This window comes from Bufo gargarizans, chromosome 4, assembly GCF_014858855.1.
Source record: "Bufo gargarizans isolate SCDJY-AF-19 chromosome 4, ASM1485885v1, whole genome shotgun sequence".
NCBI classification, from domain to species: Eukaryota; Metazoa; Chordata; class Amphibia; order Anura; family Bufonidae; genus Bufo; species Bufo gargarizans.
This window is the reverse complement of record NC_058083.1, coordinates 304,349,169-304,361,835: the sequence shown is the minus strand read 5'-3', so window position 1 is coordinate 304,361,835 and position 12,667 is coordinate 304,349,169. Positions and strand designations below refer to the sequence as shown.

The window sequence follows — 12,667 nt, the reverse complement described above, 5'->3', positions numbered from 1 at the left end:
AAGTAAAAAAATTCCATGGCAACCCCCCCCCCCCCCCCCAAAAAATAAAAAATAAAAAATCTAACATAATGGTTTAGTTCAACCATTTGGTATCAAATTAGTTCAACTATAATAATGCAAATATGAACAGTCTAACTTGTTTTTCAAGACCTTCCCAGAAACCGCAGCCTCAGGAATCTATTTTCTCTCCGCATCCAAAGGATAGAATAAAGTGTCCCTGTTACTTCCTAAACACTACCAAATCATTGAGTAACTGTTTCTTCCAGAGTCTCACCCTTGCAGTAAAAAGTATCTTATCTCCCTTTTAGGGCCTTTAAGTAAGCTATATACATTCCTACGCATTTTGTCTGCTAAATAGTCACAGACTCATCAGGGAATCTATCTGACTTCACTACACTTTGTGCCTAGGGCTACAGTGTAATGCTTTGGGAGCCTGTGGTGCATGCATTTGGCAATCGGTTTTGCCTTTTTAGCTCTAGTTAGTGGGATTTTGACTATACAATGGAGTCTCTCCACCTGTGATGACCCATACCTATGGAGTTATTACAGGATTTGTTTGTGTTTCCAATGCAAGAAGTCCATGAATTACTGTGGTCCCTCAAGTTACAATATTAATTGGTTCCAGGATGTTCATTGTAAATTTTAAATATTTTAACTTGAAACCATAATTCTACGCAAAGCTACTAATTGGTTCAAAATCTCCCAAATTGCATTACAATATGAAAAAAATAGATTAAAATTAGAAAAGATTAAAGAAACAGATAACTCATTCTGATTAAAGAAACCCTTAAATATAACAGTAGAATGAGTTGCTTGAAGTTGTATGTAGCATAAATTGAATTCAAAAGATTTGAGAAAGCATAAACTTACCTAGGCTAATTGAATAAATATACACTATTTACTAAGTGCGATTAACTAGACGATAACACAAATCACACAGAATAAAAAAAGTAAATAAATATCACTAGCCTAAATATGAGGTAGGGATCCAGTTGATCATACTATAACACATGGCTATCTACCACATTATAACACATGACTGATACCGCAGGGTGAACAAAACATAGGGCACATCAATACTTATATCATACCTAGGATGAAGTTCTAGATGGAATTACAATTAATTGTTAGTGCAGACCACCATTATTCCAGTCAACCCCTCCTCCAGTGTGTATCACGCATGTCTCTGAGACCACTGAGGAATGTGTTCTTATCAGCACAATGATGGATAGGTACTATCTACATTACTATTATACATAATATAAAAGAGGACAGAAATAAAGGGGGCAGGACCAATCAGTGCTTAAAAATACCCTTACAATACAGTGTAGATAATAGAATACAAGCTTTTTCAGGGTTCTGTATAGTACACAGTGCACAGTAATAATAATAAAATGAACAATAAAAGCTACCCTCATCTGGTGTCTGAAGGAACAGTTCATCCAGGTTTAGAGCGGCACAGAACATGCAGTACCACACTGTACTGTAGATAAAGATGTTTTACCAGTGAAATGCCTGAATTTTATAATCTCTCACACATACCACAGATTGCCAGTGTCCGTGGCATTGTATGTTCAATGTGGATTCAAGTTACAGTGTCCCTGGAACTCGAGGGACCAATGTATTGTTCATTTTCACACAACCTCAAGTTAAAGAAAAAATGAATCATAATTTTCTTTTGACCATTGTTGAGCTTGTAGATCAGGGGTGGGGAACCTTTCTGCCTCCGAGGGCCTTTTGGACATTTGTAACATCATTCACAAGCCATACAAAATTCTCAACTTAAAAATTTGACTGCTATATTTTGTCAAACATATTGCACTTCAATTATAGAAAATCTAAAGTGCTGTACTTTTGCAGCACAAAATGGTGCCTGCTCTATATATATTACATATGGTACAGGCTCCATTTTGAGAAAACATAGTAGTCTGATTTTTAAGTTCAGAATGTTATGGGGGTCAAGAGAGCCACTGTCCCTACCTCTTCCTTCACAACTGTCCCTGCCTTGGTCCCTTTCTCAGCCTCAGATCTTCCCCCCCCCCCACCTCCATAAGCCTCCTATTAGACCCCCCAGCCTACATCAGCCTCAGATCAGACTCCTAATAAACTTCCCAGCCTCAGATCAGACCCCCATCAGATCCTCCCCAGCCTCAGATCAGACCCCCCAGCCTCAGATCAGACCCCCCAGCCTCAGATCAGACCCCCCAGCCTCAGATCAGACCCCCCAGTCTCAGATCAGACGCCCCAGCCTCAGATCAGACCCCCATCAGACCCCCCCAGCCTCATATCAGACCCCCATCAGATCCCCCAGCCTCAGATCAGACACCATCAGATCCCCCAGCCTCAGATCAGACCCCCATCAGATACCAAAGCCTCAGATCAGACCCCCAGCCTCAAATCAGACTGCCATCAGACCCCCAAGCTTCAGATCAGACCCCCAGCCTCAGATCAGACCCCCCAGTCTCAGATCAGACCCCCCAGCCTCAGATCAGACCCCCATCAGTCCCCCCCAGCCTCAAATCAGACCTCCATCAGATCCCCCCAGTCTTAGATCAGACCCCCATCAGATCTCCAAGCCTCAGATCAGATCCCCCAGCTTCAGATCTGACCCCCCCAGCCTCAGATCAGCCCCCATCCAATCCCTCAGACTCAGATCAGACCCTGCAGCATCAAATCAGGCCCCCAGCCTCGGATCAGACCCCTATCAGACACTCCCCAGCATCAGATCAGACCCCCAGTCTCATATCAGACCCCCATCAGACCTTCCCCACCTCCATTAGCTTCAGATAAGCCCCTAGCATCCAATCAGACCTCAGATCAGACAATAAAATAAAATAAATAAACTTGCCTATCCAGTTCCAGGTGGTGCTGACACTTGGCAGATTCACTTCCCCTCCTTGGGCTTCTTTCCACCGCACTGTACTGTGACCTGACAGCGCACAGTGTCAGGTCATAGTGTGCATCTACGTGCACTATGTCCTGACGCTGTATGTGTCAGGACACAGAGCGGGGCTGGAAGAAGACCAGGGAAGGTGAGGACAGCCAATGCAGTGCTGTTCTCGCCTTCCTATGCCTCTTGCATGCTAATGACCATTTCTACAATGGAAGCAGACATTAGCATTTTCACTGTATGATCTGGCAGGGGGCCAGGGCCACATGAAATGATCCCATGGGCTGCTGGAGGTTACCCACCCCTATTGTAGATGATACATCATTTCTAATACTACTTTTCCAAGTTTTTTTTACTATATTCATAGTTCTTTCTAGATTTAAAAGGAAACTAAAGGAAGCATTGGTAAAATGTGCATATCTAGTGCAGAGCCTGACTAAAGAACACAAAACATATATGCACAGCCTCCTCAGGCCCTGCACTAAGGTAGGACAGTGAACAAGGTTTTTTCCTGGAGTTTTCCTTCGATTATCATCTTCTAGCATGAACACTGAAACACATATAATAGCATGTAGCAGTAGGAACTGGATGACCATGACATCTTTTGACAGGTGATATTTTAGAAGCTGGCTAGCAGATCAAAGTTTATTAAATATATACTAAGAATATAGAGGTAATGTGATAATGTCTCAAAGGTTTTGGACACATATAGTTGTCGCACCATAGGTTTAATAACTGTTACTTCACTATTACCACTGTTTGGCATTTTGACAGTTGCATGGTGTTTAGCGAAAGTTGGGCAACCTTTAGTGTACTCTTTAAGGAAATTTCCAGTTCAAGAAGAATTGGTGGCAGTAGGATGGCCTTCTGGTAGCAGGCCAATGATTGGCAGTGAGACAGGAGCAGGAAGAAAAGTGTAGCAGGGATCTGTCAGTAATATATATATTTTTAAAGTCATTCTGAACCCCCTGTAGCCATTATTTTTTTCACTAGAAGCCCTTTATCATTATCTATCAAAAAACAAATGTGGATTGGACACCATGTTTTTCCTCTAAGCACAGGAATCTAAAAATGAAAAAGTCCTAATTAAAAATGTATTTCAACCTTTACTTTTCTAAGTTGCAAAACTTCTGGGAGCTTTGCTTGGCAAAATAATTATCAGTGCAGATTCAGCATTCCAGAAGTATGGAGCAGTCCATTTATTGAGTCCCTTCTCTGATTCATTATGGAGTACATTTAGTAAGAACCATACACCGCCTCAGAGTATACCAGGAGAAATTTTGAGTGCGCAGTGCCCATTCTACAGCTTCGCAGTGCCCATGCTACAGCTTATTTGCCAATATTTAGAGGTTGAGTGTGCAGATTGCGATGCACATTTTTTTTTAAGGAATGGCCATTTTTCCCTGAGACTCAGTTCTCTTCTCCCATATGCCCCACTCATGCGATGACGCATCACATCCTTTTTTGTGAGTCATACCTTTTTACAGTTCTTACGGGTGCCAGGGTGGATGCCTCATTCCAGTACATTAGTTCTCCTGTAGAGCTGACTATTTGGAGAAAGCAACCCTCCATACTCTTTGAGTGAGATTTGCCAAATCCTCTGGAAATCTGAGAAGTTTTCCATTAACCTTCTGCTGTTCTGGGACAGATGGGAAGTAATAACTAGAAATGAGCGAATTTCTCAAAAATTTGATTCGGACAGTTTGACGGCTATTTACTGGTGGCAGAGAGCCAGTGGTGTAGAACACTGTGCCTTGCAGTAACACATAGGGAGTCTGCTGTAGTAGTGAAACAATACTGTGAGTCAGTATGACATGCAGATAACAGGCGTCGCTCTTAGAATCACTGCACTCTTCACTTAATTGGGCAGATAGTGTAGGGAGTGCATCAGAAATATTTTAGTGAAAAAAACTTTTAAGGACTATTGTTGTATCTGGCAGCAATACATTTATTAGCGCAACCTGCGCTAAATTACGTGGAATTGTTAGAGAACCAAAAGTCCTTTTAAGGACTATAGTTGTATGAGGCTAAAATGTATATTATTAGCACAACCTGTGTGCAATTGCTAGTGCAGCTTCTGATAGTGACGCAACCTCTGCTACATCTTTTATTTTACATTTGCACAGCCTAAATATCTGACATTCAGCGCAATTGTTTGGCCTATGGTGACAGTGAGATTACAAGCGCTAAATTTCCTGTATCCACAGATCACCCCCCATAACAGTGCCAACCACAGATCACCCCCCATAACAGTGCCATCCACAGATCACCCCCCATAACAGTGCCATCCACAGATCACCCCCATAACAGTGTCCCCTCAGATCCCCCCCATAACAGTGCCCCCCTCAGAACCTCCCCATAACAGTGCCCCCCCTCAGAACTTCCCCATAACAGTGCCATCCACAGATCCACCATAGTACTCTCATGCACAGACCACCATTAGTTCAAAACCCATCAAAAGCACACCTTTTGGTTCCAATTTTTTTCTTCTTACTTTCCTCCACAAAAACCTAGGTGCGTCTTATGGACCGGTGCGTCTTATAGGGCAGAAAATACGGTACTAGAAGTGCAAAAATAGTCCCACAACATGGACAGTGACATACCAGATATATTATTCGAATTTGCGATCTCTATTCATTATTTTACTTTTTTTTTTTACAATGCGAAATATCGGTAATATAATTTTTGCTTACTCGCATGCGCACACCAGTTATGATTATTTTTTGCAATACCGTTTGTCACTGTGTGTAGCAGAGGGAACGCAGCAAAACTGCAAACAAATGCTGCAGTACCCAAATGCACTATAAAGAAAGTATATTATTGGTATATAACACCCCGCTTCTATCAGTTTTTTTGGGGGGGGACTGGTATATCACACCAATTATTTTTTCTAATTGCGTTTGTCACTCTGTGTAGCTGCAGTATCACTGCAGAACCACTCACCACTGCTGCACAATCCAAATCCACTATAATATGCTTTCTATGTTAGAAAGTATATTATAAGTGTATTACACCCCTCTGTACTGCACACCTATCAATAGTAAACCTATACCAGTCCTTAAAAAGACTTTTGTGGACCTATTTGATAGTGTTTTTGTCCCTAACAGTCTGTCCCTGCTTCACACAGCAACCTTTCCCTACACTAACAAAATACTGAATGTAAAATAGCGGTCAGATTGGGTCTATATATAAGGTAGGGGGTATGTCCATGTGCTGAAACTTTTCAATTGGCTGTTCTGTACCACCTGATTGATGTGTCATGGGTCATAGTGCTTCATAAAGTAAATGAATATGGCGGACGCAAATATCGCCATATGTTTGCATGTTCGGCAAATAGCGAACAAGCAAAGTTCGCCGCGAACCTACCGCCGGGCGAACCACAAGGTCATCACTAGTGTTCACTCTCAGCCTTAAACCAGCATGTGTCCCATAACATCACCCGTGCCCTGACCAACGCAGTTATTGGGAAGGTCCACTTAACGACTGACACATGGACAAGTGCTTTTGGCCAGGAATGCTACATTTCCCGGCCAAAAGGCACACTGGGTGAACGCTGTGGGGGCCGGAAGCGAATCGTACCCTGGGATGGCACAGGTGCTACCAGTGCCAAGGATTGCGGGCCCTACTTCCTTCAGGGTTTCCACCACCGCCTACATTAGTGGCTGCACCCCTCCCCCCCTTTTCCTCCTCTGCCTCCTCCTCCAGTTCCACCTCTGAATTATCATCTTGCAGCACCAGTCAGACATCGGTCAGTAGCTGGAAGCAGTGTAGCACTGCAGTGGGGAAGCGGTAACAGGCCTTGTTTAAAGTGATCTGCTTAGGTTACAAGCAGCACACTGTAGCAGAGTTGTGGCAGGGGATAAGGGACCAGACTGAACTGTGGCTCTTGCCACTCAACCTACAAACCAGGCATGGTTGTGTCTGATAATGGCCGTAACTTTGTAGCGGATTTGGAGCTCGGCAAGCCCACACACATACCATGCATCTCCCGCGTGTTTAACTTAGCGGTTCAGCGCTTTCTCAAAACGTACCCCAATTTGCCTGAGCTACTGGTGAAGGTGCGCCGCGTGTGTCCCCATTTCCGCAAGTCATTGACGGCTTGCAATTGCCAGCTCACCGACTATTGTGCGACATGAGCACGCACTGGAACCCGACAGTCCACATGTTGGCCAGGCTTTATGAGCAGCAGAGGGCAGTAGTGGAATACCAGCTGCAACATGGTCATTGCCTTTCCAGTCAGCTTCTGCTCTTCACAAGTGACAAGTGGGCATGGATGTCTGACCTCTGTGAGGTTTTACGCAACTTTGAGGAATCAACACAGATGGTGAGCAGTGATAACACTATCATCAGCGTAACCATCCTACTTCTGTGTCTACTCAAATGCTTGCTGCTCACAATTAAGGCAGACACTTTGCATGTGGAAGAGGTGGAAATGGGAGAAGACCGTACAAAGGGTGATAGCCAGACCACCCTCAGTTCGTCTTTTCAGCGCAAATTGGATGATGATGATGATGATAAGGAGGAGGAGCCGGAGACGGTTTCCTCTACTACAGAGGGTAGTACCCATGGAAGTTTTATTCCATCTGTTCAGCATGGATGGGTAGAGGAGGAGGAAGAGGATGAGGAAATTGAAAGTCATCCTCCTGATGAGGACAGCAAAGTGTTGTCTGTTGGGACTCTTTCCCGTGACCCTCGTGTTGTACGCATTTTGGCCAACACGATTACTGATTGATCACCCTTCTCGACCCCCGCTACAAAGAGAACTTCTCATCTCTCATTCCTGTGGTGGAGGGGACGAGCAAAATGGTGCAATACCAGAAGATCCTTGTGGAAAAATTGCTCCAAAATTTTCCAGCTGACAACGCTGGCTGCAGAGTATGTAATTCCTTGGCCAACCGAGGAGGGGATATGAGGGGAACACACAGCAGCTCCAACAGAGGCAGCACAACACTCTCCAAGGTCTGGGACAGTTTTATGAAACCCCGCCAGCACCCTCAACCTGATGCACGGCCTAGAGTCACAAGGAGAGAAATTTTTTGGATGATGGTGAAGGAGAACATAGCAGACTGTGTTAGCTTCCTCAGTGATCCCTCTGTACCTAACAACTATTGGGTGTCCAAGCTGGACATGTGGCACGAACTGGCGCTCTATACTTTGGAGGTGCTGGCCTGGCTAGCTGCCAGCGTTTTGTCAGAGCGTGTATTTAGTGCTGCTGGAAGCATAATAACTGATAAGCGCATTCACTTGTCAACTGAAAATGCTGACTAGTTGACTCTTATAAAAATGAACAAGTCCTGCATTGGCAGGCCCTCACCCATAATGTTTTAGAGGGTCACCAGCAGGCCCTAGCTCATGATGTTTTTGAGGGTCACCAGCAGGCCCTTGCCCATATTGTTTTAGAGAGTCACCACCAGGTCCTTGTTTATAATGTTTTTAAGGGTCACCAGCAGGCCCTCACCCCTAATATTTTAGAGGGTTAGCTCTGCAGCAGACCCTCACCCCTAATGTTTTAGATGGTCAGATAAGCAGTAGGCACTCACCCCTAATGTTTTAGAGGTTCAGCTCAGCAGCAGACCCTCACCCCTAATGTTTTAGATGGTCACATCAGCAGCAGGCCCTTGACCCTAATGTTTTAGATGGTCAGATCAGCAGGCCCCTGCTCCAATAGTTTTTGAGGGTCAACAGCAGGCCATCAATCATAATTTTTCAAGGGTGTGTAGGATGCCCTCTTTTATGTGTAATAAAGGGTGCATTGTAGTGCCGGTTCCTTGTATTTTTTGGCAGCTCTTTCACTTAGTGTATAGGCTTTGAGTGTAGGAGTCCCACTACCTGAACAATTGTACCACAATGTGAATGAGGCCCTACTTTATGTGATATGCAGTTTGTATCGGAGTGCCCCTTGAAATTTTTAGCAACACTTGCACTTTATATACAATGCAACAGCCAGTGGCGTTGCTAGGGTCTGAAAACATCCAGAGCACAAGCCCACTGTATCAGACCCCCGTGAAGCCACGCTCCCACCCCTAGAAGCCATGCCCCCATCGCCGGGGTGGCCTTCAAAGCAGTTATTAACCCCTTTCAGCAGTCTCCCCTTCACAGTAGTTATTAATCCCTTTCAGCAGTTCCTCATTCACAGTAGTTATTAACCCTTCAGTGAATGGGGGACTGCTGAAAGGAGTTAACTACTGTGAAGGGCCTAGCCCTCTGGGCAACCCCACAGATCATCCCCTCATCCCCCTTGTACTTGTTCCACTGATCCGCTGGCTGCATGGGCATGAGTTCAGTCACTTCGGTGTGCAATCCCATCCTGCGCCACATTATCCCGAGAGACCTGTGACCTACAGCGGCTGGATGGGAATGTGCACCGAAGTGACTAAACTTATGCCCGTACAGTCCGAAAGTAGCGGAACAAGTACAAGAGGGTTGGGCCAGCATAACATTCGGGGCACTGGACAAAACATCCAGGGCTCAAGCCCCGAATGTTTTGACCTAACGACACCCCTGGCAACAGCACTCTGCAAATCAAAGTACAATAAGGGCAAAATAATAGAAAATATTCTGGTGCAAATGATACACTAATAAATTTCAGATTTTTGGAAAATAATTTTGTACAAAATTATTTGTGCCCGTCTGCCAAACGTCAAGGCGATCTCAGTAAGACGGCAGCGTAACACTAAATACCACATTAACTGGTGCCATACTGGCCTCCATTACATTCAGGGAATTCAGGTTCCACATGCATGCTGAGCCCACATTATATGATGCCTCTTATGGTGCTAAAATGGCCTCCATTATATTCAGGAGATGCAGGCTCCTCGTGCATGCTGAACCCACACTGTATAATACCTCTTTGGTGCCGGCCTACATTTTGTTCAAGAAAAGCAGGTTCTACTAGTATGCTGAGCCCACTCTGTTTTCCACCTTACCTGGTGCCAAATGGCCTCCAATACATGCAGGGAGAGTCAGCCACACCTCCAATGCAAACTGCAAAGAAAAATTGGGGGTCAGTCAGCACATCCAGCGCGCAGGTGCGCGTTGTCATGGATGAAAGCTCAAATGCAAAAAAATATACAAAGCAAGAGCACTCTGCAAACCAAATAAAGTACAATAATGCCAAAATAATAGAAAGTATTCTGGTGCAAATGCTACGCTAATAAATTTGAGATGCTAGGCAAATCATTTTGTACAAAATTATTTGGGCCCATCTGACAAACGTCAAGGCGATCTCAGTAAGACGGGAACCTAACACTAAATATCACATTAACTGGCACCATCATTTTGTACAAAATGATTTGCCAAGCATTTCAAATGTATTAGCGTAGCATTTGCACCAGAATACTTTCTATTATTTTGGCATTATTGTACTTTATTTGGTTTGCAGAGTGCTGTTGCATTGTATATTTTTTTGCCTTTGTGCTTTCAGCCATGGCAACGCGCACCTTTTCACTGGATGTGCTGACTGACCCCCAATTTTTCTTTGCACTTGCACTTTATATACAAGTAAATATACAGGAAAGAATGTTTCCTAACATTTTTTTCTCTAAAATCGATTTTATCTTTGGTTTTATGTGTATTATTGTTAGTCTGTAAAAGTGGGGTACTACTCGGACAACATCATTCCCAGCAGTGACCTGGGAGTCCAAGATGCATCCAGACATCCTCCACATGCTGTTCCCGAACAATTTCACTGGTGTTTCCATCAATTTCTGACCTTTTCCTGTGAACCAGACACCCTCCCCTCTTCAGAGCAGGGGGTGCCTGGTTTAATGCTCTGGTTCTCCCATTGACTTCCATTGTGTTCGGTGCTCTGTAGAGCACCCGAGCATCCAGAGGTGTTCTATTCAAGCACCCGATCACTTTGGTGCTCAACCAACACTACTAATAAGCCCTTTTTTTCCCCCACTAATGCAAGCCAAAAAAATGCTTTAGAACATATACTGTAACTGCACCACACAAGGGCAAAAGAAGTAGAAATATTTCCTTGTAATAACCCCTGTTAATGGCTGTATCAAACAGCACTTGCATCCCAATAACAAGTGCGGTTTGCTGGAATTACAGAGCTGTGTAATAGCAATTTTGATCCGCAGTCAGTGCAGTAAGGTGTAATAGGATTGTTCCTATTACCCAGGCTGTAAACTCCCCTATTGAACCTTGTTCTGCTTTAATACTGTGGAATGTTTCCTCCATATCCTTTCCCTGAACTTCTATACAGCAAAATAAAAGTTTTAAAGTCTTTTCTACCACTTTCCCTAGCGCCTGCTGATGTCTCTCCCTGCACTAAGTACACTGGAAAATGGCTGAATCCAAGATGGCTAAGGCTACTTATAGGGCTGTGACATCACAGGGCTGGCTGACTGCTGATTGGCTGCATACATGGCATTGTGGATGATCCCTCGTTTCCACAGTTACTTGCTCCATGTCCTAACATGTGCTGCAGCCATTTTAGGAAAAATGTTTGATTTGTTACCATGAAGCGTGAGGAAATTTGGATTCAGTGTGAATCAAATGTTTCCTTAAATTCATATTGAATTCCACTTTGTCAACTTTTATTAACTCATCTAATAACAACATCTGCATACATACAACACCAGAACCAAACTCATGCCATAAATAAATACCTGAAACCAAACTTATACCACAAATACAACACCAGAACCAAGCTCATGCCATACATATGTTCCTAGAATCAAGCTAATAACAGAGTGCATTGCATGCACATTGTATTATTCAATAATCTCCTATACCTCAGGCCTGAAGTGGCCTGTGACCTGGAAAATGGCAGTATAGGGAGTCAGACTTCCAACTCTGGATCCCACCCATGGGATCCCAGTGAAGATGCATAGCAGGGCCTGAAGCAAGTGCACCAATTATAATTGAAGCCCTGCATAACATATTGTAACACCTACCGTACAAAGCTATCTAATTAATTGTTACCTAGTTCACTTTGTAACTAGTTCATCTTATAAAGAACTGTTGAAATACCGTTCTCTCCCTACTGTTGTTCCACTTCTTCCCATGAACATTATGTGCCATACTCCCTACTGCTAATGCTCCCCATAAATATGATGTACCAACTGTGTTCATATTTACCTGCCACTCTGTAACCTCTTGCTTCTTTCTTTTATTGCTATCAAACTATTTTCATCAAACTGTGATCATAATATTCATGCTGAGATGGAATGTATATGTGTGTATGGTCATAAAAAAATTAATGCTAAATAAAATGTACAAGATAGATGAAACAAGCAATCATGGGACGCATGCCATGTAGACAGTATTTTGCTTTGTTTTTTTTGTTTTGCTTCATGCATGGGTGATTGACAGGTATAATTACAGTACTGTGCAGAGGACATTAGGCCATGAGCAATCTTTGGATTTCTTCAACTAACATTGTGCTTATTATTAGCTTTGCAAAAAGAAACACATAAGAAGGAAAAGGCTGAAAAGAAATCCATAACCAAAGGTTAGTAGCCAGCAATAACAATCACCATATAAAATGTACAGAAACTGTTTCCTATCTTCTGCAAAAGATACTAAACCCTATTGAGCTCGTGTGCTGATGCTTCAGTTTATTCATCTCTATGGGACTGCTGAAAGTAGCCGAGTACAATGCTTGGCTATCCCCAGCTGTCCCATAGAGTTTGACTGGAGTGGCAGTGCTTGGCCAGTTGCTCCATTAAAATAGGGGACACGGGGCCTCCTGTTTTCATTATTGGTGGGATTTCAGTGGTTGGACCACAACCAATCTTACCATTTTCCCCTATAGAGTGAATAGTG

General features: G+C 43.6%; 1 protein-coding gene across 1 annotated transcript in view; it reads left to right on the top strand.

Annotated features, from left to right (window-relative positions):
- The window catches only part of TRDN (triadin), a 252,640-nt gene that overhangs the window by 224,755 nt on the left and 15,218 nt on the right, over positions 1–12,667 (top strand). The window contains exon 13 of the mRNA XM_044291164.1: positions 12,297–12,353. Within this exon, the coding sequence (XP_044147099.1) occupies positions 12,297–12,353 (57 nt within the window). The remainder of the gene's footprint in view (positions 1–12,296; positions 12,354–12,667) is intronic.